The 26,638-nt window shown below is 37.7% G+C and overlaps 1 protein-coding gene across 1 annotated transcript; it reads left to right on the top strand.

Moving 5' to 3' along the window:
- The first annotated feature begins 819 nt into the window (after window positions 1-819).
- Window positions 820-26,389, top strand: LOC145768712 (complement component C7-like). Its single transcript, XM_082580288.1, has 17 exons — window positions 820-964; window positions 2,775-2,814; window positions 3,118-3,254; window positions 4,794-4,923; window positions 7,003-7,136; window positions 10,881-11,007; window positions 11,469-11,617; window positions 18,351-18,554; window positions 19,027-19,208; window positions 20,662-20,807; window positions 21,203-21,299; window positions 22,232-22,318; window positions 23,186-23,264; window positions 24,016-24,117; window positions 24,293-24,383; window positions 25,183-25,245; window positions 25,451-26,389. The coding sequence occupies exons 1-17, from the start codon at window positions 941-943 to the stop codon at window positions 25,465-25,467; spliced, it is 1,809 nt and encodes a 602-aa protein (XP_082436414.1). The 5' UTR covers window positions 820-940; the 3' UTR covers window positions 25,468-26,389.
- The last annotated feature ends 249 nt before the right edge of the window (window positions 26,390-26,638 follow it).

Raw genomic sequence — 26,638 nt, 5'->3', positions numbered from 1 at the left:
GCTCATCGTCTAAAAAGTGTGTTATCCCATGTGATAGAGCTTCATGGAGAAGAAATTAGGTGCCTATTTTGTAAGAATATCATCAAATACAGTTACTATTTACTGAAAATCTTAACAGGCTGTTTCACTCTAGCTGAGATCATTAGGTTTTTATTCAAATAGAATCTAATAGAATTCAAACAGAAATACGTAAGAATATCAATACTTTGTTTTGACCTTGACTTTTCGTCGTTTCAGCGTTGTGACTGAATAGTAAACAAATGAGCTTTAAATTTAGTTCATCACAAAGTTCCAAAGTTTGTCAATTTCACCAGATTAAATTTGTACGGCTAACTCAAGTGCACTCGATAGTTTAAAATTAATTAAAAATACTTTCAGGGCGTATGCGAAAAAATATGTTGCCCAATACTGTCTTGGCAATAAAATCTATCAACTTTTCATGTATCCAACGTTCTGTTTCGTCAAGTTGTACCTCAGTAGATAGCATTTGATGGCATGTCAATTTATTTGTTTGAAGATATGACGTAAATATGTTGAAAACCTAGTCAAACATTAATGTGTTCGCTCTGTTTCAGTTCCATTAGGATTGATGCTGTTTGCTCAAAACGAATAAAAACTTTTAGCGCATTTGTGTTAGGCTATCAAATTCAGTAAGAAATAATGATGAAAGTCAAACAGTATAAGATTGCTAATTGAAACTCTCAGTAAAGTTGGCAGAATTAGTGTCAGTGTCACCTAGTAGGCTATCACTATAAAAAAAGTTTTTAAGTGTCAGTAAAGTGTCAAATATAATACAATGACTATCATCCTAGTCCTAGTGTTTCAATAGCTTCAGGAAAGGTGTGAATAATATTTTTGTGTAATTGTAATTATCTGAAAACAAAAGAAAGGCAAGAACATTTTACCAAGATTTTCAAGCTGTCTCTCTGTTTTGGACACAATGACTTCTGTAAAGACGTTAACAGTAAGTAAACGGTTGGCCAGGCTAATACATATCACACATTTAAATTATTCACTTATGCCTAGCTATCTTAAAAGCCGTCGAGAACACCAGCGAAGCACAATTCCAGTAGCTAGAGCCTGACGATTGAAGGGACCTTAATTTAAATTTTAGGCTCAGAGTGATTGGTCCACACGTAGCCCACAACGTGTTAGTCGGCTTGTAGTCTACTGTGATAAAGGATAAGAGCTGTAAAAGACATTTTGTCGTATTCAAGCACATGCTTGGTGGCTGAATAAGTTTAAATAAGCTGGTGGAAGGCAAGCAAGTCAGTCTTCGTATTCACATTCACACATTGCTTTCAGTAAAATGCTAGGACAGTCGCATATTCTTAGCAAAAATCAAACTCACAACTTTTCCAGTGTGGGCCTGTTGCTCCTACTGTTCGACCAAGTCGCCATTTTTTGATTGTTTTCAAGCACCTCGCTGGTGCCTGCCAAAACACGTGTTAACAAGGCTTTCACCGCTCGGCTATGCAGCCAACAGCTGTTTTCTCTGGGACCTCAAAACGCCTTCAATGGTTACAGTGATTTTGTTCAACTAAATAGCAAACCGAAGTAAAGTTTTTATGACAAATACAGTAGCATGTCTACTTCAATCAATATCGAGGTTGTAGCCAAAACACTATAATGGCAAGAAGCCTATCAAACAGCTGTTGGCTGCATAGCCGAGCGGTGAAAGCCTTGTTAACACGCTCAGAATGGCGCCGTTGGGACACTGCTCAAAAGCATTCGGCTGTGCCTTTGGCAGGACACCTAAAGGCATGTTTGAAAGTGGACATAAACATTGGCTTTCTTGTCTTCCTGTTCGCTTAATTTAAATCTTCAATGATCAGACGGAATACGATAAGAAAATATAGCAATCTCTAAGAGCTTTTTTGATTGAAATCATTGAAATATTTGAAAAGTGATTATCGTTCCAGTCTATGTTTTGATGTAGTGAGATGACCCATGCTTTTAATTACAAGATAGGTTTTACTTCAGCTTACTTGTAGTCTTAAGGAGGTTTTCCAAGCAATTTTTTTTCCAGCGTTTAACATTAAGGCGTTGTCTTCATAAATCATCTGATAACTAACGTAAGGCAATTAAACAATCTGATTGAAGAACCACCAAAGGAGATAAGAGCTAGAACTATGAACATTACCCCGTACTCCATTCTTCTGATGCGTGTTGCTTGTATGTACTTTGGCTGACTTGTACTGGACCAATATTTGATGTTGCTTTATTAGTGAAGCCTGCGAAAAATGAAATGGAAACAACAGTCAATTAAATTAATTAAAAAGCAATTTAATTTATTCACTCAAATGCCCATAAATTTTGCACATTTCTATTTACAGTATATTAAATACTAGAAGAAGATTAAGAGTATTTTAATTAAAGAAGCAAAAATTAATCTAAAATGCTAGTCCTAACAGTGGATCAACTCCAACTCCATTAAATGATAAGAAGTTTGTTTTAAATAACTAGTTTTCAACGTAATTAGCAAGATATATTGATGTAAGTTATTGACATTGTTACATACAAATTCATTAACGGTTAACCAACATCACGTTGATGCAACGTCAATGAAGCACTTTGACCTTTGTCACGCATATTTGTAACACATTGTTGCTAAGCATGCCTAATTGAGCTTTCATGTGATCAAGTTTTTTAATAACACTGGTCGATGGTGGAGTGGTGTTGTAGTTGTTGTGTGTTGTTAAGAGTAATTTTGTTGAAAAAAATTAAAAACGGTTTGAAACGATTTTGAACCATTGTGCTGTATTTAATTTCAGGTCACCCTCATTTTTGCGGCCATTTTGAATATTTCACAAGGTGAGATATCTTTATGAGCGATTTAGTTCCTTCTTTGTTTGCCTCTAGTCGTTACAAGGGGCTTCCGCATTTAATTGAAATCATCATTTTATATCTATTACTTTTAATGTAGAAAAAATCGCAACAACAAACTTTGCTCCCATCTCCACTGGTTAATAACATTAAAAGTGTTATTTTCATGAATCTGGAAAAATCGTTTCATGCATCAATTAACCTACATATATTTTCTATGCTGATAGTTGGTCTACTTGTTGTTTTTTACACAAAAAGTAGGCTACGCATTCATCGTACAATATTGGTCAGGCCAAGAGACCACAACAGCTGCAGAAGTGGAAACAGAAGCAACCACTGTTAATCTATTTGAAACGGAATGCTCTGGATTTTGGTCCCCTTGGAGCGAATGCTTCCCAGGAAGTACGTCCGACCCCACACCGTGGCAGGTAGGACCATTAAAGTTGTGTTGGCGTTCTAGACTTGTGGTTCACTCATTTTACATCTAAACCAAGCCAACATCAGGGGCAGATTCAGCAAGTAGGTGAAGGAGAGGAGGGGGCGATTTCAAAAAACACAATGATGTGTAGGTTTACATTAACCCGACATTGCAAATACATCATGAATAAAGTTACTTTTCTGTGCTTTAGGGGGAGGGCGATCGCCCCAATTGCCCTCCCCCTTGAATTCATCACTGGCAAGTATAAGTATACAAAAAGTGTCTGTAGCCTATTATTTAACTTCCAGTGATTAAATAAATGTCACAAAAACTAATAACTATGTTATTTTTGACCAAATTATTTTGTCGTCGATAAGTTTTTTGTCATAGGTTACAGTAAAATTGCTTTTGTTTAAAACTTGTGATAGGCCTATAACCAGTGGGGTACGATGACCATTTTCTTTGGGTGCTCACTTTTTTTCACTAAGCTAGACAGTGGCAGCTTGTGCCATGGGGCTGCAGCCCCACCTCAAAGAAAGAAAAGATGGAAAATATGTTTCCCTCTGTGTTTGTCCCACCCAGTTACTTTTTTCATTTAAGAATCGAAAATTAAAATATTATTAAAAGTTTCGTTTGGCAACACCGACTTTAGGCAAATTTCTTTTCAGCCCGAGATTCTGGATTTTAAGCACTCTGATTGGCTAAAAATTATCCTTGAAACTCCACCTCTTTTGGTATTTTACAGCGATTTTGGAATCTGTTGGGGCTGCATGGAAAACAGCCCCACCTAACCCAATAACTTTAAAGACTTTTTAAAGTTAGTTTTTATTTTGCAGAGTAAAGTTGAGCCATGAATGTAGAAGTGTTAGCTGTAGAGTTAGAGTATTTAACAGGTTATAGGGAGTGCTAGTCCAGCCTAGGGCACCTCAGAATCACTTAAACCTTGTATGCAACGGCTAGGCTAGTCAAGACTAAGCTAAATACTAGTAAAGTTTGTCTCCAAAGCAAAACTGTTAGTTTTTTTTCAATTACAGCTTAGGAATACATCAACTTTTCAACAAAGTTTGAATGCATTTTTTTTTTAAATTTGGGGTAAAAACGTGTGATTTTTCAAAATTTTTTGGGGGGACCCCCCAAAACCCCCCGCGAAGTCGTTCGTCTTCGGCGAACTCAGCGATGGGGTTGGCCCCCATGACTATTTATTGCAGCCCCATTGCTCACAAACAGCACCAGCTGCCACTGAAGTTAGACACAATAGAATTACAATTTTCTCAATAGCTGTTCAGATCATATCTTAATAAATTTATGTGATATGATATAGAGAGTCATTGTTCTAACCAGGCATGTTTGTTTGAAACTTTCTAAAAATTGGTCACCGTGCCCCACTGTCTATCTATAACATTATTAATGAAATACATAATATACAATGTTTCAAATTAGAATCACATGCTAAAGTATTTATTATAACGTGCTGCATGACGTATAACATAACCAGATAGACTTTCTATTTACAATGCAATCTGAAGATCCTTTTAAATTCTATCTTTAGGATCGAGTTTTTTCGTTATACCCAGCTCAAAAAGACGCAACGCTATGCATATCCAATGCCACAGTCAATGCTGTTGAGACAAAATCATGCACTACACAAGAGCCAGAACTACCAGACCAAACTGACCTAAGTGAGTTATTATCTTATTAGACGTAGCTGTGTTTGTATAGCCCACGTTTTACCATCTTGCCAACACATTATACTTGTAGCCAGTGGCGTATCCAAGGGGGGGGGGGGGTTGGGGGTTACAACCCCCCCCCCCCTTTGGCACGCGTGTGACGTCACGATATTGAGAATGATGCTTTCAATCTAAAAAAAAATTGCCTAATTTTAAACAAAATTGCATTAAACGAGCGAGTTTTGCCAATACCAAACATTCAAACATCTCAGCCAGGAATTGGCAACAAGAAAACACAGAAACTTAGCTTTTTTTTCCGAAAAATGCCGAAGAAAACATGATCTTATCCTTTTGCTATGCTACCGGACAGCACCATTTTACAGGAATATTCGTACCCACATTTTTGTTGAAAATGCTCTCAGAATGCACCAAATTCAAAGTAATTTTTCAAAATTTTCTGGGGGAGGCCCCCCAGACCCCCCGCCGTTGAGTGGTCAAACCCCCCCCCCCCTTTCAAAATTCCTGGCTACGCTACTGCTTGTAGCCTAACTGATAGGAATAGAATCGGAAATGGGTCCACGTGTATCGGTTACTCAATCGTGACACAAATAGTTTTCAATCAAAACTTCCATTTAAAAGGTGGCTTATTGTTGGTCTATTAGTGTAGTAGTCTAGAATCTAGATGTGATTGAGACTTAAACCAAAGACACCCAGCTATGAAACCATTAATAAAATTTAAAGAACACTCAGCAATCGCTCATAACTTTCCAACACAAAAACGTGACTATTACGTAGTAATTTTGGAAACGATAAATCATAAGTTACATAACTTTTTCAAGTATTAAACTTAGTGTAGAGCTGTTTGAGGCTAAAGAAAACATATTTCGAAGCAAAAGAAAATTTCCTTTCAAGGCAAGGTTCTTTTTTCTTGAATTCGCTTCAGAACGCTAACAAAATGGTTTCGTAATGCATTCAAAACGAAACACATTCACATGCACAAGAATCTGACATTGAACTATGTTCTTTGAAGATACACCGGTTATTGAGAGTTAAGTGCGTTCTAAAGAAAATATTTGGAAACAACAATTTTTTGTTTCATTACTACTATTAATGATATTAAAGGCCCCCGTCACTCGATTATAAGACTGCGGTCAAAAATTTCAAAACAGACAAACTTGGCGCTTCATTGCCTCCGACCCTAGACGAGAGGAAGGGATTAATGATGATGATGAATACGCTAAAAATCATTTGGTGTTGCTTTTGCTTTGTTTGATTTCAAACTTACTCTCTTGACAAAAATTTTTCTTCGCTTAGCCATAATGAAATTTGTTTCGAACATCCTAATTTAAATGTTTTACGTAATCTATAAGATACAGATCAAACAGCAGTGACAACTGGTTGTTTTGTCACACTCTATAATCGTTTTCTTCATTTCTTTCGCATGGCTACCCTAGGCTTTCGAGATGTACACTGTTACGTTGTGCTTTTTTTGGTTTGTGGGCTATCGTGTTGAAGAATATCTTCAGACCGCAGAGTTAGACTGTGTGTTTGTTTAGTGAATAATCTGTGTAAATACTTTACTTGTAAAATCTGAGTTGTGTTACGTAAAACACTGCTTTGCAATGAATAAAGTGAAAATCTATACGAAGATTTCTTCTCGTATATTCGCATTGAAATGGCTTGGACTTTGCCAGTTGACTAACTTGATTATGAAGACTACAAATTTTAATTATCCTATATTCTAAAAAGAAAGAAGATATGTGTATAAACATCAATAAACTTTCAGTGAACAATTCATTATTATTATTTGTGAAAGAAAAAGCATTCATCTTCTTACCAATTAATGTTTCATTTAATTTAGCATGTTAATTTGTTTTACATCAGTCAACATTTCAGTTTTTGAAATATTTTCTTAACTTTGCAGATAACGTATTTTATAAACTAGCAAACAGCTTTTATGCTTTAGCAGCTAAACACCACTGCTGGTTGCCTGATTTTAGAAAACCCCTTGGTGTCATCAGATCGATGTTTGTCACAGCAGTACCACTTTGATGTAAAAATGAGTTTCACAATACAATCTTTTGTCTTTAGATTGTACATACTATGGTCAGTACAACTGTGGGAACGGAAGATGTATTTCCATGAGTTTGCTTTGCAACGGAGATGATGACTGTGGGGACAATAGCGACGAGTATCCTTCCCTTACTTCCGGATGCATATTCCAAGTACACTAAACCGCTTCGGATTAAAATAAATGTCATTTCACTAAATTGTGTTAACTTAATACAATAAAGTGAACATAAACTATAAACTACAAACGTTTTCGTCCATACACATGTTAGCCCTTATCAAGTAACTTAAAAAGGGCTAACATAGAAAAGGGCTAACATGTGTATTAGGGTGTTTTTAGCGTAATACGCAAAATTCTAACCATTGTTAATATTAATGTACAGGGTGGTGTTCATTTCCTTTCAGTAAAAAAATCCTTTTGGCAAATTTTTGTTGAAATCCGTCGACATTTACTACTTGCGCAAGGAAGCTAAAGTTTAGGTTGTTTAGCCTATAATCTAGCAGCGGAATATAAGCAATTACCGGTACTTGTAGGCTACGTCACTTCACAGAACAAATAAAGCATTGTTACGTCACAATTGCAACACCTCGTAAAACTACAAAAATTACACTGTCAAGTCTGTTGTGCTGTTGCATTTATTTCAGTTTACTAACAGTTTGCGGTTGTACAATGGCTGTGACATTGTGACAAGGTCTAAAGATAAAATTTGGCTGGTAGGTAGCAGTTCCGGTCATTTCAGCGCTGTAAAATTACCATCGAGGGGAGAAGCGCTTCAAGTTGAAGAAGAAGTGCTCATCCACATCAATATTGGGACTGGCAAATTCAATCCACAACACTTTTCATTAGGCTGTTATTCATTACTACATGTGTGCTTCTCTGTTTTTGTTTTATTTTGTGCTATTGGTTTTTTTGGGTTTTGTGGCCGTGCTAACTACTGATATATAGCCTACTACATAATTTTTCATTCAGGCACGTTTTAAACCTTTCAAGGTTTTGCCACCTTTTCCCGTTCGTTAACGTGCTGGTGGGTTTATATCGATTTTTGTAGTTAGTATCTTTTTCGTCCCGGACGCGTTAATGACGAAAAATAAAATGATTGATTGATTGATTGAAGTTTTGTTTGATTTTCATAGTAAAAAAGGTTTGATTTGAAAAGTAGTGTCAAGAACACAGTATCTTTGCTTTTGCCTATTTGGAGTCGAGCACGAATTCCAACACGCCATCAAAACCATGTGATTAATCAGGTGAAAAAATTACACCAGGAATGGCAAAACTTGAAAAAATTTATCAATCGTAAGAGTGCGCTTGAGTTAGTCAAACGGACAGACTTTAAGAAATCATTGGATCACCTATTCGATATAGCACACAGTAATGCTTTGGAAACGATCAACATAGAAGAAGATCGCCAGTTCCTTCTTGCCCAGAGAGAAGAGGGGCGCCTAGGTTCCATGGTTGGCGTTGATATGGTATGGTTCTGATGCAGGAGAAACGAGCGAGTGAGAAATAGAGCATTCAAGGAGAGAGAGCGAGTTGAGGCGGAAGCAGTTCGTGTTGCCGAATTTACTAATTTAACCATACTGGAATCCAGTGATTCAGAAATGGATACTCAGCAAGAAGATAATCTCGACAAGTCTGAAGATGGGCGTCATCCATCAGCTGGTGGATCGGCGTGCTCCGAACAGCCTGGGTCCAGTGCTGCAAGCTGTCTGCCGAAATTCCGACGAGGTAAAATTGCTGTAGTAACCCCCGAGATAGCAGCAGCATTGGGCAGGACCAATACTACCTCGAGGAAGACCGTTCATATTTTAAATGCACTGGCAGTGTCCAAGCAATTGCTCCATCCAACCGGTGATCTGATGATTAGCCCAAGTTCAATTCACACAGCTCGCCAGATCTATCGCCAAAAGCTGTCGGACGAAATTAGGGAGGCTTTTGACCCTTGCACCCCACTGACCATACATTGGGATGGGAAGATCATAGGTGATTATGAGCAATACAATCACATCAAAGTAGACCGTTTGCCAATTTTAGTGTCTGGCAAAGACGTTACCAAACTTCTGGCTGTACCAAAACTAGAATCGGGAAAGTCAATTGTCGAAGCTGAAGCAGTGGTCTCCGAAATATATAATTGGGGCATAGCGGATCTTGTACGTGCAATGTGTTTCGACACAACCAGTGTCAACACTGGCTGGCAGAACGAAGGCTATGTTTTGATCGAAGCTTCTCTCAAGAAACAACTCTTGAATTTAGCCTGTCGACATCACATGTCGGAGATTGTCCTTGAAAAAGTTTTCTCTCTGGTAGATGCTGTTTCTAAGTCCCCAGTCATCGACTTATTCGCTCGGTTCCGCGACTTCTGGCCAAATATAGATCAAGCAAACTTCAGCACATCTCTGGACGATCCTGCTGTTTCTGATCAGTTACAACCGTTCAAATATCATATGACGGTATTTTTTGGCGATTCTGGACCGCTACACGGCTGACTGACACAATGTATTGCTCCCCCCCCACCCTAATAAGCTTTCTAAATACGCCACTGCTTCTGATCATCTCGGTTATGGGTGAAACACGGTGTAAAGTTTGTTAGAGAAATAGTTGCTTTGTTGCTATATTTGCTTTGTTATCTTATAAACATGCCTGAAATGCGTGCATATTAAAAGTACTGAATAAAGCTGGTTATTTGGTTGCGTGTTGTAAAGTTGCTTGTTTTATTGATTTTGCGAATTTTTCAACCTCCTTGCGCAAGTTGTAAATGTTGAAATAATTTCTTGAAATTTGAAAGACATTGTTTTCTTACCAATTGTAACAACCTGGTGCCCTGTACAAATCAAACTTACGATATGAGAAAATTAAAAACACCCTAATGTGTATGGCCGAAAACACGTAGTTTATAGTTTATGTTCACTTTAATGTATTATATTAAATGCCGTGTGTTTCCTTGGTTTTATCTGCCTATGGTTGAAGAAAGTCACCTCTTTACCAAAATTATATTGTGTTAATTTATAAGACAAGCAGTGTTGAAAATAGAACGTTTTTTAACTTCTTAGAAAAGATTTTTGATTTTATTTTGAGCCGTCTTTATTGAACATCATTTTATTTTTAACCATAAAAATGGTTTCGAACAGCACAAATCAAACATCGGTGCGTTTTTTACAATGTGTGTTGATAATTGTCACAACTACAGTACAGTAGCTGCTTGTAAAGCATGTTTGCTTATTCGGTCATGTGATCGAATAATACGAAAGTTTTCTCTGTTTGGCTGCAAAATGTTTACTGCAAAGGCTCAGCTGTGTGGGTTAGACGCCAACTGAGATGTTCAACAAAGCGATCAAAATAGTCATCTTTTGAGATTGTTTCAACGTCAAAAGACATTGAAATGGCGTAAAATCAAAGTGTGTACAAGAATTTAACACATTATGTTTTGCTTCCATCTTTCAAAGTCAAATCTCCATTGCTTGTAACATAATAATTTATTTTAAACCAGTTGGGTGCAAAATAGCGTCAATAAAAAAAATCTCCATAATTGGCAATTTTCAGTCAACTGCCGCAGTTTCCATTGTTTGTAGCCTACTGTATTTTAAAAAGCAAAATATTTCATGGTATCTACTACATAGTGCGAAATTGCAACGACAGTCATTTTCAAGCTCTATGCTAGACTAACCAACATCAATAAGAGCAAAGCTTACGTGTATCGTATTGGGTTAATTTTTAAAATCTTGACATCAAAGCAGCTTTGAGTCCTTTAAACTAATATTAAGGACTACACAAATGGGCCTGCTTATGGGTGAGAACAAGAACGAAATATTGTTAACGGACTTTGCACTTTGCGAAACTGAATCGTACGCAAACTAAACTAATTACCAGACTATATGTATTCTATTTCAAAAATTTATTTCAGGAAATACCAGTGGTATGTGGTCTTCAACAAAAAACACCAACCGGCACTGCCGCATCACAAGGAGAAAGATTTTTAACCGGGATACCTGGTGTTGAGGAATTTGCCGGGGGATTTGATCTTTTATCAGGTGATTAAATGTACAACTGAAATAAAAGTTTTCAAGACGAGCTCCGAAATATACTTTGTCATGTCATTTTGGAAGAGAACTAGCTTTTTTGTACCCCAAACAGACAAGGAATAATAAGAACTAAGCTTTATTATAATAGGCCATACATTACACATATTTTAATGAAAGAATATTTTTATGAAAATGTATGACGTCAACATCCTTGGTCCTTTGCAAATAATGTGATTTTTAACTGTGAGATGTTTATTATAGAGATCTCTCTGTAGCTTCCACGTTATGTGAGTAAAGAAAAGCAATTATCTTTTCTATATTCTTCGATTTAACATGTTGAATAGGGCTGTGAAGGCAAAGTGGGACCAAAACTACCCAACTCCTATTTTTTAAAGCTGTCTCCGACACCGGGCACACCAAAATATTTCCAACTCCAAAACTTTGATCATTATTTTGCTATTTCATTTCAGGCGAATTTCGCAGCAATGTTCTATCAATGGCCGGACACGGCTCTTGCAGAAAAATCTTAATATCCGGCTCAACTGACACATACTATCGGCTGCCTCAAAACGTGGCATCTTTGAGACAAATGTATGAAATTGTTGTCGACTCGACAAAAGTAAGTGACCTGTAGTGAACAACATGAACTAAATGTAGATGTACGATACAGATGATGCTCCGTCGTATTAGGCTGGTCAATATAAGGTTTGACCCCAAAAGAATTTATACAAAAGGTTTTTTTGTTCTAAGTGTATGATTAGGTTGTACTATACCCCAGAAAAAAGTCTACAAAAATCTGACCCCAGGAAAGTGGTCAATTTACATAATTTGAAAATGGTGACCCCCCCAAATTTTTCAATGTACACAAAAATTTTTTTTAGTTCAATTAACACACTGTAAATGTATTAAACACATATAAACATGGTATCTATGCACCAAATAAACATATCAGAAACCGACTGTGATGTCATTATGATGTCATGAAAGACATAGGCGTCGATTTTTTAACATTTAAGAAAAAAATCTGAGGGGGCAAGATGATAAAAAGTGTGAAATATGTATCCAAGTTTGAACAGTTCCATAAAATTACACTGTCAAAGCTACAAAAAAGAACAGAAAAGCAGGGTGGCTGCCCCCCCAAACAATTTCTACTGGGGGGCGCGCCCCCCTGCCTCCCGGGAATCGACGCCTATGATGGAAGAGTATATGCACTAAACGTCAGAGAATGTCAGAGATGAACTACCATTTTTCAAGTTATGATTGTTACATACTAGTAGTCGTCACAATTATCATCGGTACTGTCTGTGTCGTCTTGATCCAATGGAAGGACATTGTTTGGGTTTTCACAGGACACAAGTTGGCATTGTCCACAAGCAGAGGTACACGGAAATCCGTACCTCCTACATGTACATCGCCGTGTTGTGCAAGCGATCGTGCAATTACAATGCACAATCTTTTAACAGATTGTCCGGTGCAGGGTTTTTCAGAGTCATTACTGGTGCGAATTGTTTGTCCTTAATCTTTCAACCCCAGCCAGTAGGGTCCAAATTGCTTTCTAGTCCTAACCATATCATTATTTGATAGTAAGCACGCAGGAAATGGAATATTGTAGAAGATGCAGTTGGTGGGAGTCGGGCTGGCGCAACGAAGGATGACACTGAAACTACTTTCTTTTTCAACACAGAATGTCGCAAAGATGCCAGCGAATCGCTTTGCTTTCCAGCATAGAGTAGAACTATTGACTGTTTGCCATACTCTTCAATAGCATCCACCCTCTGGCCAGGTTTTGTAAATGCAAGTGCCAAGGATTCTAGCTCATTGTCGCCTTTGGTGGCTTTCTGAAAGAATATTCTCTTTCCTATTCCGAAGATTCGTGAGGTGGTATCGCATCCTGTAAACGCATGGATGAAGAGTAACTGAGAATATAGCTGTTGTCCGAGACATTCCTTTAGGGTATTAATATTGTACACCCTCTGATCTTTTGACCTCTTGTCCGAACAAAAATACATTGTCTTCTTCCGACTGTCCATATGATAGAAGAGAAGGATCAAGAGATCTGTTTCTTCTCCAACCAGGGTTGAGAAGCTGCAATAGCTGCCTGAACAATATCATAGTCGTCCCCTCCTTCAGCGTTTATAACTGTGGGGCCTTTCTTTCGCAGTTTGTTGCTTATCATATTGATCAGCCCTTGCTTATTGCAGCCCTGTGACAGGAATTCCTCCTTGTTTCCAGTGAAGACTGTTGCTGGAGTGAAGCTCACTTTTGGATGATTTTTCTGCTGACGGCGTTGGTGGGTGCAGTCCTTCACTGATGGTTGATCACGATAACCGTCGAAAATGACTGTCGCCATCCCGTAATTGCGTAGGGTAAAGTCGACATAGCCATCCGCAATGGCACCGTATGTGCTTCCCAGGGCTGGGGAGCCGGAGCCGGAGCTGGAGCCTGGAGCGTTGGAGCCAAGCATTTTCTCTGGAGCCGGAGCCGGAGCTGGAGCCTTTTTAAACATTTCTTGTGGAGCCGGAGCTGGAGCTGGAGCTACAAAATATTTATCAGCTCCAGCTCCAGACTAGCGAAAAGCACAACAAAAGTCAACAAGAGTGTGGCTTCCCTTGTTTTTCATTCAGCTTAAATCTGAAATGTGTGTTTATATTTTTTAACAGAATTTTAAGCGCTGCAGTGCAGACTTCTAAACCAGTGGTTCTCAACCGCCGGTCCTCGGACCGGTGCCGGTCCGTGTAATTTTTTTGCAGGTCCGCAGAACATTTTACTTTCTGCAAAGCTTATTTTAATGTGGAGTCATTAGCCTATTGTGAAATTGTGATCGCACTGTGAAACATGCACAGCTGTAGGCCTAAAACTGACATATCTCCATGTAAAATTGTTTGATAATAAAGGTGAACTTTTTGATGACCTAATTCTGTGCCGTTGATAATGTTTTTGTGACAAATTGCGTGTAGTTTTCAAAAAGTTTTGAAAGACAGGGTACATGACCAAATGGGGAATTTTATCCTTGATTTTAAAAAATTTCAAAGTTGTTGGAGGTGAAAATTTAGAATTAGATAAATTTGAAGTTCCGGGATAAAGTCAGGCCTGCAACTGAAATTTGCCAGAACCGGAGTTTGAGAAAGAAAAGATCTTGTTTTTCAAAGACGATGCGGAAAATAGCGCTTCGGAATGGAATGAGGACAAGCGAATTTGCTGTAGAAAATGCTGGTGAAATGGAGTGGTAAAAAAAGTAAAAAGAGGTGCTGAGCATTGTGAGTCAACATTTGAAAAAGTTGACTAACAATTTTGACAATCATTTTGCGTAACATGAAGATCCTCGACATGGAAACTTTTGGATAAACAATCCACGCATCGATGATGTCAACAAATACGACCTTAATCTTCGTGAAAAAGAAAGTCTGATTGAATTACAATATGTTGTGCTTCTACTTGGCAGTCCAGATTCGAAAAACGTCATTGTCACACTTCTGGTTATCTCTTGCAAACGAATTCGTGCCTAACTTTCAAAACAATCGAATTGATGGTAATTGTTTCAACTAGCCATTTAGAAACGACAATTCTTTTTCATCTCTAGCTTTAATAACAAAGCAAAGAAATCGCCTGGATGTCGAAACAGAGCTACGTGTTTTAGAAACATCTTTGATATCTCGTTTTCCTCACATAAGCTACAGGCAGCGTAACAGTAGCAAGTTTCCCACTGACATTGATTGTGTATGGAAATGAATTGATATTTTGCTGTTTGAGTTGATTGCTGTGTTATTCTAATTTTCGTCCTGAATACAAATCATATGCTAAAACCTTGCATTATGGTGCGCAACGACGATTTTGGTTAACAAAACGTTGCAAATATTCATTCTATTCACTACGACCTTTGGTTGCCGGTCCGCAAACATTTTTGAAAAAATTTGCCGGTCCCACACTGTTGAAAGGTAAAGAACCACTGTTCTAAACCATTCCATCCTACTGTGACAAATGCTACAAAACACTCTTAATGGAGCCGGAGCGGAGCTGGAGCCGGAGCCGCTGTTTAAAAGTTTATAGCTCCGGAGCTGGAGCTGGAGCTAGTGGATGAATGCTTGATAGCTCCGGATCTGGAGCCGGAGCCTATGCTTTTTTGCAGTGGCTCCCCAGCCCACTGCTTCCCTTCGTCCATTGTACGCGATGCATGAGGAAACCACCATCAAGGACATACTTCTCGGTCTGTGGTACTTCGTTGGTAACAGCCTCATCAGATAGGCTGCTTGCGTACTCATCGATTGCTTTAGCAAGCTGTGTTTTCTCTGGCTTCCTCATAATGTTGCTTGTCTCAAACAGGGCAGGTGGGAATGGGCTCAGTTCGTATTCTAGAACCTCCTCTAGAGAAAAGTCACCTGCATTCGATATGACCAAAAGTCTCTGAAAAAGTAGGGTGGGATCGATGGATCTATCTTGGGAAACTTTGATGCAACATGAATCACGTAAAGTTTTCACTTTGTCCTTCCGTTTACTTGCATATGTAAAAACTGGCTGACCCTCCATTTTTTCTAAGATTTTCCTCCCGACTGTTCGATAGTCATCAACATTTACGCCATCTTTCGCAATCACTCCGGTGATGATGTTCCTCAGCGTTGGATCCGCACAAAATGGACTGAATGCTTGGAGCCTTTCTTTGATTTTCGCGAGGTCGGCCTGATCTCTCTTCATCCTTGCCCCACTCATTTCCTTATGCTGTGCACTCGTTGTAAATGCACGCTTGTTGAAGTCCTCCATCGCATGATTGTACTCTGAACAAGCTGGTGAGGATAACACCCACAAGGCTCGCTGCTCCTCGCTCATTCCACTACCCCTTGTCAAGCCACCGGTTGTCTTTAGCGAGCTCATCAATGTCTGTTCAATTACAAGGTCCGAATCAAGGCCAGCCCAGACTTTGTCTGTTCGCCTGATGACATGTAATCCATCCTGAAATTTCTTGAAGACAGCAGGGTCCTCTATTTTGAGGTTTTGCTTGTTTTGCAAGTACAAGTATGCTGATTTCAAGTAGTTGTGGTGCCCTGCAGCAGCAAATATTGGTAAGCACTCGGCAACAGCACAAAGATGTCTATCCCAGGAACCAATTCGATCTGCCATCAGCAGCATTCGTGTACATTTGACCATGTTCATGTAAGAAATCCAAAGCTTACTTGTCCTGGATTTATCAGACAAACCAAGTTTCTTCTTGTCAAGTGCTTGCTGAAGTTGACAGAGACTTCGGAGACAAATGCTAAAGTGCTTGCTGAAGTTTAGCATTTGTCTCCGAAGTAGCTACTGTTTCTAATGTGGTCTTTCCTTCTATCAACAAGGTGTACATGTCCTCACACGACTTCACCGAACCAGCTAACTCGAGATCACTATCCATCATTTCAGAGACCAGCATCCCATTCAAGCATTTTTCTATCAAGAGGTAACCCCGCAAAGCTCTCTGCACAGCTTTGCCACCCATCATATGCTTTACTGCATTGTCCCCATAAACAGTTTCGAGAATGTCCATCAGACCTGACCCTTGTGGACAATGCCAACTTGTGTCCTGTGAAAACCCAAACAATGTCCTTCCATTGGATCAAGACGACACAGACAGTACCGATGATAATTGTGACGACTACTAGTATGTAACAATCATAACTTGAAAAATGGTAGTTCATCTCTGACATTCTCTGACGTTTAGTGCATATACTCTTCCATCATAGGCGTCGATTCCCGGGAGGCAGGGGGGCGCGCCCCCCAGTAGAAATTGTTTGGGGGGGCAGCCACCCTGCTTTTCTGTTCTTTTTTGTAGCTTTGACAGTGTAATTTTATGGAACTGTTCAAATTTGGATACATATTTTACACTTTTTATCATCTTGCCCCCTCAGATTTTTTCTTAAATGTTAAAAAATCCGTGCGCGGACATTTTGCCGAAAGACATTTTGCCGAAACCCACTTTGCCGAAAGACATTTTGCCGAAAGGACATTATGCCGAAGGACATTTTGCCGAATGGACAAATTGCCGAAAGGACATTTTGCCGAACGGACTAATTGCCGAAAGGACTAATTGCCGAATGGACAAATTGCCGAAACAATTTGGAAAAAAATTACTTTGAAGTGACACAAAGTCTCGTTACTATGCAAGCAGTGCTTTTGAAACAGCATTACTTTGCTACTGTTGTTTGCCTAAAAATTACTTTGAAGCAACACCAAGTCTCCTTACTATGCAAGCAGTGCCTTTGAACTGGTAATTATTTTGAAGTGACACCAAGTCGCAAGTCTCATTGCTATGCATGCAATGCCTTTGAACTGGTAATTATTTTGAAGTGACACCAAGTCACGTTACCATGCAAGCAGTGGCTTTGAAATAGTAATTACTTTGCTACTGTTGTTTGCCTAAAAATTGCTTTATATACAGTCTCCACAGTTTTTGGAAATCAGCATTAGTTTAAGTGACACCAAGTCTCATCTATAAGTATATACGTAGTCTCCACAGGTTTTGGAGATCAGTATTAGACGTTTGCTTATACATATAACACTTCTGTCGGATACTTACGCGCTGTCGCACATAATTTGTGAGTGAAATCTGTTTGTGAATGACATTTATGTGTTATTAGGTTATGATAATACATATAATGCATTTGTATAATTTCGGCAATTTGTCCGTTCGGCATTCAGTCCTTTCGGCAATTAGTCCTTTCGGCAAAATGGGTTTCGGCAAAATGAGTTTCGGCAAAATGGGTTTCGGCAAAATGAGTTTCGGCAAAATGTCTTTCGGCAAAATGGGTTTCGGCAAAATGGGTTTCGGCAAAATGTCTTTCGGCAAAATGTCCGGGTACCAAAAAATCGACGCCTATGTCTTCCATGACATCATAATGACATCACAGTCGGTTTCTGATATGTTTATTTGGTGCATAGATACCATGTTTATATGTGTTTAATACATTTATAGTGTGTTAATTGAACTAAAAAAAAATTTTGTGTACATTGAAAAATTTGGGGGGGTCACCATTTTCAAATTATGTAAATTGACCACTTTCCCGGGGTCAGACTTTTGTAGACTTTTTCCTGGGGTATAGTACAACCTAATCATACACTTGGAACAAAAAAACCTTTTGTATAAATTTTTTTGGGGTTGCCCCCATATTTTTCATATATTGACCCGCCTATATAGCAAATAGCTTTGGAACTGATCTTTCCGCGCGGACAACAAGAACAATAGAAAAATCGAAAGAATCTTTCAAAAACGTGAAAATAGTTTGAAAAAAAATTGTGTTGATCAATATCAGTAGCTTCGAAGGCCTAAACATGGGAATCTTCAGAAGTAGAAAAAAATATCTATTGACTCAATTTTGTGCAATATGCAGCTTTACGAAAGCGGGGCAGGAATAATCAACACAACAAAAGCCGGATTAAAATTCAACTTGAATTTTGGTGGGCAAATATTGGACGTAGAAGGAAGGACGGGTCTGTCACAGAGTGAGACACTGAAAGATCTCGTCACACAAAGCCTTGTTGATGACCAGTCAAAAGCTTACGCTTCTGTTGAAACTAGTGTCAACACAGCACAGGTGAAATGTTTGCTAATGTCGTTTTATTAGTATCGTTTCTTCAAACGGTTTTGATCCTAATGTCTTTGAAGTAAATAACTCATATCTTTTATTTTATTGCATAACATAATGTGGTCTGCCAATATAAAACTTTTTGGAGTTATCACCTTCCGCAGGTTCAGTGAGCATAATTTTTCGTCAGAGTTTCATAGATGTTTTAAATAGATTAATTTGCGTTTAGTCTTTTACTTGAGCTAGTTTGTTCGCACGGAGACATAGCGAGCAGCAAATTTAGCTATGCGAAATGACACAATTGCAAAAATCTTGAACGCTGTAAATAACCTATATGCTCTTTTCGATTTCGCAGCAGCATGCTAAGTGTTTTTAGATAACTAAATATTTGTAGAGAGCACAACTATTTCAAATAGATTGATTAAAAATGTAGAAGATACAAAAATTTAAGTTCAACAGCTTTAATTAAATGCTTTTTCAGATTACTTTGAAAGAACCCAGCAGCTTGGAGGCAAGTACAGACTTCATCAAACGCGTCATGAAACTACCATACTCAAGCTTCAGCAATGAGATGTACCTGAAGTTTATTGAAGATTTTGGCACCCACTACGTCACAAGTGCAAAACTTGGAGGGTCGTACGTGGACACCGATGTCTACTCAAGGTAGGGTCAATGCTGATCAATTTAGACCAAATTTGATGTTTTGTGGTATTGGTGTAGAAAGGAGCATTCTTCCCAGCTGTCAGGACAAGACTGAGTACTCACGATAGTCTGTGGCATGAATTAGTGGTGCGATTCTAACGAGCTCAGCCTCATAGGCCAAACATAGTGACTATCGCTGTAAGTTCATGCTACAACCGGCTGTTTAAAAACGTACTTGGTGGCAGTGGCGTAGCCAGAAAATTTTTTTGGGGGGGCCAAATATTTGATGAATTGAAGAGAACGACAAAGTGTTTAATTGAAGACATCTGCAGTGGCGTTTCCTGGTGGGTTAAGCAAGGGAAGCATTAAAGCTGATGGGGGGTTAGAGCGTGCCGAAGGCAAGCGTATTCTAGGGGGGTCCGGGGGGCATTCTCCTCCGGAAAATTTTTGCAAAATTACACTCAAATAATGGATTACAGCGCTTTCTGGAAACACTTTCAGGGTAATATTTGTATGAAATTTATTGACAGATAAACAGCTATTAACTTATTAAAGGTAGCTGTTTTGTTTGTCGTATCCAGGCTTACACCTGGTGGTTGAAGATTTAGATTAAGTGGACGGGAAGGCAAGGAAGCCAATCTTTGTGTCCGCCTTCAGGCATGCCTTCAAGTGTCCTGCCACAGACACAGCCGCATGCTCTTGAGTGGTGTCGAACCGGCGCCCTTTCGATTGCCGTTCCAGTGTTCTCACCACTCAGCTATGCAGCCGACAAAAAGGTAGCTGTTACACACAAACGGGCAAAAATTGCGGCTAAAATTAGAGAACACAAAAAAACTTAGCTACACAAAAACTACAAAAAAAACCAACAGATTAGTTAAAAGAAGCGTAAATCGCGTAAACTTTGCGTGATTTACGATTTGCAAAATTTATTGGTGTCTTTCTGTGTGTCTAAAACAAGTCCTGGGGGGTGTTAATAGCCAGATGTCTTGAAAAACAATATAAATTTATACAAATTATATTATATTTTCAACAAAGGGTTCAACTTTGGAATCCAAAGTTTGAAAATTTGGGGGGGGGGCATGGCCCCTTTCGCCTCCCCTGGCTACGCCTATGCTTGGTGGTAGGCCTATTTGTTAGGGTTTAAATCAGTTACAACTTTAACACTTATTTGGTGGAACGTTTAACCTATTTCCAGTCGATTGAGCATAAACAAAGAAATAGAATGCTGTTAGTAAGGCAGATTTCGCAAGTCTGGCTACTTTTTTAGATCATCTTAAAGTCAATTATGACAATTTAAGCGCTTTAAAAGAACAACTTTGTGAATCTGTCAAATAAATGCTGTCTGAAATATGCCGGCCGATAACTAACCATGGCGCAAGGAGTTGTTAATATAATACAGTATAAGTAGGCTATTGAGTAAAACATACGCAAATGTGCTTTGATAAGTTGTTTTTACATTGGATTGAACAACTAGGTGCTGGCTGGATAGCGTTGACTACGAAGACTACAGTCCGTTAGCTTGGAGAAGAACAGTGGAGGATTGCACCAGGCAAAGTTTTTTTGCCAGACTAGACCCGGACAGTTATACTCTCTCTTCAAATTGCATGGCCAACTCTGCTGGTATGGTTTGTTTTTAGACCTTTTATTGTTGTAAGTCAGTCTTTTTTGTTGTCTTGAATCAGATTTTGAGGTTGTTTAAAGCACAGGAAATCACACAGTATCAACAACAAATGAAACGAAATGCTTGTATTACACAACTAATTCCAAAGAAAACAAAATTATGTCCTATACGTATTATGTGCTTATTTTTTATTTTCCTTGACAATTTTTATTTTAAATCACTTAGCCGTTATGAAACAGTGAAACAACAATTTAACAAAATAGAGCCCAACACCAACATACAGGTAGAACATTTTTTGGTCCATAGTAACCAGATAGCAGTAGGCTATTTGCACATTCTTTGTGTGAACATTGTAGTAAGCAAGGCTGACAATACTTTGTTTTGTCTTAACAAGATTCTTCTAAAACGCTTCGAGATGAAGCAGTGGATTACCTGGTTTATATTTCTGGTGGAGAAATAGGAGCTTCCTCGGATCTTAAATTTTCTTTTGGGTAAGTGAAAGAGAACATAAAATATTTTGGAAATTGGTTTATGGAATAAAAAATAACCTTGCAACAAAATATAGTCTCACTGCATATAGACGACAACAAAAGTATGAGAATGATTAAAAGAACATTTTTAATTTTACGAGAGCTTTTTTTAAACCTACTGTAAATCAATAAATCTAAATCAGTCGGTGGATAGGTTGAGTGAGTGAAGAAATCTTTATCTTGGGGACTAACAAAGCATTTTAAGAAGCATAGTTCCGACATTTTAGAATAGCCTACTTGTAGGGCTAATAACCATTGACGAAAGCCCACTATCAGCGATTGACAAAAGGGAATTTTGCTTGATGAAGTGTTGTTGCCTATCAATTGTTAGGCTATTCTACCCAAGAGGTACCGCTTAATAAAGAGAGCTACCTAATTAAGCGTTGAAAAAATGCTCTCAATTAGAGTTGACAGTAGGTTTTCGGACTGGTTGCAACAACTGGGAGATGTTGCCTGAATTGCTGTCTAATAAGCAAGAAGAAGAAACAAGGGGCAAGCAATAGGAGCTTCCCAGACAGCAAATCAGTTATTTTTTTACCTTGAAATAACGCCTGCAGACGTTGAATCAATGTAAAAAATAACTGATTTGCTATCTGGGTTATAAAACCATACATGCATACAAAGGCAATAACCCACATCCAGAGACAAGGTCATTAAAGTGAACAACATGAAGCGTTCACTTGTTGTTGAAATTTGTTCGGAAACTGGGGTGGGCCTACTCTATTCACTTAGCGCCGTTGAATGAAAAAATTTACTATTCTTGAAGTTCCTTTGCGAAACTTTGAGCAAATCTCTTAAAGAATTGCTGTGAATCTTTAACCATTATTGTTAATTCATGTATTGGCTTTTGTTGGATGTGTAGTCAAACAAATAATCTTGAATTTATGTTGTAGAAAAGCTGCATGGGACCCTTGGGTTCAATCTGTAGTTAACTCGCCAATTCTCAACATGAAGGATTTTAAGCTGGAGAAAATTTCAAGGTAAATTCCAAGTTTAAGCAGTAGTATCCTGTTAAACGTATTCAACAACTAAATGATTACATTCATAAAATATTTGAAAGTAAGAACACACTTATAGCAAAAGAAGTAAATATGCAATCTATGTTTAGCCCATAGCGATCTATATACGCAGGTCTTGACAACGTGTAAACTGGAGGCCTAACTGAAGGCCTATGTAATTTTGATTTTAAAATCTAAGCTATTTTTACTTTATATCCCTTCAAAATTTTTGGGAATCTAAATTGCCAAAATGTAATTAATGAATCTCAAATCATTGCAAAATCCCTAATTTTACGTTAACAAAATGGCAAATTTCTCGCAATTTCCAGTGTTGCCAGACATTTTTTAGAGTTCCAGCAAGGGTGCCAAAATTCAGTCGGTTATTTAAACGGTAAAAACAGCACAAAAGTAACTCAAAATCCTACAAAACATACATAAAGACTATATTTATTAACTAATACTTAAAACTATTGACTTATGCTTGCGGTTTAGGCTAATTAGAAGATCGGCCTTCAGTCAAATTTTAAGCTGCATGTTATCATGGCCTGTATAAAGGTTGCCATGGTTAGCCTAACATGAGTCATAGGCACTAAAGTAAAAAAGCTGACGTCCTTCCACCTCTGTTCTGACTTTCAGAGTTAGGAAGAATCATAAAATATATAAAAATGCATGAATCAATACAGCACAACCGTGGGCCTACGATTTATTATACAACAAACGCTATCATGTGCACTGATGTAAATGCTTCATTTTGACGAAGCTTTCACGATCACAAAGGCAGATTCATTATCAGTGAAAATTGATAAAAACAACTAAACTGAACTACCTTGTCGTATCTTCTTTTTGCAGTTTACTTTCTTCTCCGTCAATTCTGATGAACAGCACAAGAAGAGCAAGAGTGGCGGAATTTCTGGACCAGGCGATAGAAGTAAATACATCTGCAGGCTTTAACCATTCAAAAACAAAATAATCCATCTAAAAAAAAACATTACTTTAATGACACATCAACGAATATTTCCTTCACTTTGCTGGACGTAGGGTTGGTCTGCCAAAGTTAATTTGGAAACATCGTTGAAAGCGGCATTAATTGGGACCCGACCCTTGTGGACGCGAAGAGAAGAGCCGATGTGCACTCTGCCATGCGTGCAGCTAGCCAGTCATTTGGAGTGGAACCTACGAGTGTACAACTGCTTCACAAAACCTGCACGTTACAAAACAAAAATCGATGGCTTTATCTTGTGCACAGTGAAACTAAACCAACAGCAATATCAGACATTTGAGCCTAACAGGCTAGAAAGAGTAGGCTATAGGCCTAAGTCTGTTAAGAAACAATTTTTAAATAGTCTTAGCGATTGAAAATATCCAACAACCAATGTTTTCTAGAGTAGGAAGTCTTAACTGACTGACGGAACAAATTGATAGATTTATTTGGTTTCCAAATTTATAGATTTTTGTTCAATACTTGAACAAATGATGTCCAAATACTTAATAGCCTATAATACACAATCTCATTGGATTTTGTTGTTTTCAAACCGCTTTATAATGACAGATTTCGAGTGAACGGTGGCCACTTACATAAATATTATTTTCATGTTATCAATGTCAATGGTACTGTTAGCCTAAATAAATAAAACCGCAGAAACATTGCAAGCTAAATCAACTTTAATCATTTTCAATAGATCCATATGAAACCGTATGATGCAGAACAACTCTGCCAACCATGTGATCCGTACTCTACCGATATCACTGACTATGACGAAGAAGGGAATCCAGTTTTTCTTGTAAGTCATCCAGTTTCAATCTTAACATAACATGCTCATTGCTCAACAACTGTATATAGTTACTGAAAATTTTTACTTTGGTTATCACCCTAGGTTGTTTGACTTACCTAACGTTCGTGAGAAACATCAATATCAAGTAAAGATATCTCCAACTTTAAAATGCTTTTTTTTTCAGCAAAATTATGGAGTTCAGTATCTCACCGGCACTGGAGAAGATTACCAATGTAAATGTGTATACGATATACCAACCAAACCAGACACTTGTGGTACGACATTACGATGTAAAATTTTGTTAAAATATTGTGATAAAACTGTAAATTACAACTTTTTATGTTCAAGTTTGCTTTCATACTTTTTTTGCGTCTGAAGCAGTTTAACATACCAGAGAACAATATGATAGACTAACTATCAAGGTATGATTAGATGTCTCCCAACCTCTGCTTTCTCGGTTGTATGAAAATAATAAACCATATACTGTAATTTCGACGTTGGCTCCAGCTCGTGTCCAAGCACTGGTTTTGTCGTCTTTAGAGGGTGACATTGAAGGTCCAGTCTATGGTGAAACAGATGCAGAAAAAATTCACATGGTACAGAGAGACGTGGTTTTTTTTAATAAAAAGTATACTGTAAGCAAAAAAAAAGTAACTAAATGCAGGTTTACTTTACAAAAGTAGGTATAAACGACGTGTTTTAACATGATGCTGCGGGTTTGTCGCACAGTTCCCTAGTCATGTGCTGCAGTTCCCTATAGTCTTGTGCAATGACAAATGCAGGTTACAATCATCAACACGTTTGTCCACTGCAAAGGCTGCTTCTGTAGTAATCTTACTGAAATAGAAACAGTAATCTTATTTCACTTCAATACAACAATTGGTGACATTTAGGGCGAAGAAAGCTTTATCGTAACTTATTAACTTAATAATTTATTAACTTTTTAAAAATGTTAGTAGAAATATCATAAAAACTATCACAAATGTTGTTCTGCATTAGTCACTAACTTTGACCGTCGAAGAGGAAATGCTTTTCAATTTTTTTTGATCTTATGAACTATTTGTCTATTTTCAGGATCTGCACGACATCTTGCTACTGTCTTCACGTTGGCCATCAGTTTTATTGTCGCATTATTGAGTATGTATAGCCTGTTCACATAAAGCGAATTTTCTGCTACTTTGAGTTAAAATAAATTCTCGTGTGTTAATCTATGGTCTCAAGGGGCCAAAGACTTAGTTATTTCATGCTAAAAGCTTTTGTATCATTAACAACATCAAATAAACGTATCACATAATTATAAATTGTGAACAAAACATTTCCTAAACTCGATTATTTTTTTCAGATGTTGCTGGACATTAATAAATCTGAACGAAACAAGACGAAAAACAAGTTATTGTATGAAAGTGTAGCCTATTATAGCCTATAAATTACGGCATTTCCCTGTAGTGAAAAACAATAACTTCGTTATATAGCAGGTTTTATAGGCTGCTTTCATTACGTTACAGTATGCGATTTAAATCTCGTTTACGTAAGTGCAGTAAGAATGCGTAATTTCGAACTCATATTCGAACCGCAATCGAGCTCTGTTAGCCTATATATAACAATTAATTGATTCAAACAAGCAAATCGTTTATTAGCCTAATCATTCTCAATTTGGATTTTTACTTTTGTTTGTGCATTCTGCAGTCCTAAGTATATTATTACGCTCTGTCAAATCATAAACGGGCTACAATTCATTGAAACAACTTTTGCTATAAATCGAAATAATTGCTTTACTGATCCAGTATTGTGGGGGCTATACCCCCAGCTCTGAGTTTACTGACTACTGCTTTTTAGTTAGCACCCATGTTAATACATTTACAGTTTCGCACGCTAATTCATGAAATAAGAAGTGCTGGTAATGCAATATTGACAAGCCAGACCTTGTTTGACTTTTCGTCTAAACCAGCTCAGTGCATTAAATAGCTCATTTTACTTTCATCAACAGTTTTAAAAAAGTAAATTAAACACAAAAAATGCAAACGGATATACTCAATAAAAACAGTATCGTTTGTATTTGATTGCTTTAATTAGAAAATATTTTGAAGGTTTCTAATGTTGGTCCACGAGCACTAGCAATTTCATTTTATTCCTTGTTTTTATAAAATATTAATTCCTATTGTGTAATAAAATGTTAGTGTATTTTAGCCACTTTTTATGCGTTGACACTAAAAAGTTACAATTTTCCACTTCTCATTCTTTCATCTATTGGTGAAATGGCATAATTTAGATAGGGCTTAGCAAAGGGGAAATAATAAAATGATTGCTCGCTTAAAGCATGCAAAATGGTTAAGTTTTCCTGTTTTAAGGTAGAACTTTAATTACTGGAGCAATGAATCAAAGTCACAATTTAGATGTGAACTTTCCTCAAGACAAGATGTTGTGTGGTTCATCATAACAGACAAAGCAAACAGCTTATACGTATGACAGCACCTTAGTATGCCATATAAAATAAATTGGAATTGGTTACTCAACAAATAAAGCAGTTAAT

Source organism: Aplidium turbinatum, chromosome 4 (genome assembly GCF_918807975.1).
Source record: "Aplidium turbinatum chromosome 4, kaAplTurb1.1, whole genome shotgun sequence".
Lineage (NCBI taxonomy): Eukaryota > Metazoa > Chordata > Ascidiacea > Aplousobranchia > Polyclinidae > Aplidium > Aplidium turbinatum.
The sequence above is the reverse complement of the archived record's forward strand: the minus strand, read 5'-3'. Positions and strand labels throughout refer to the sequence as shown.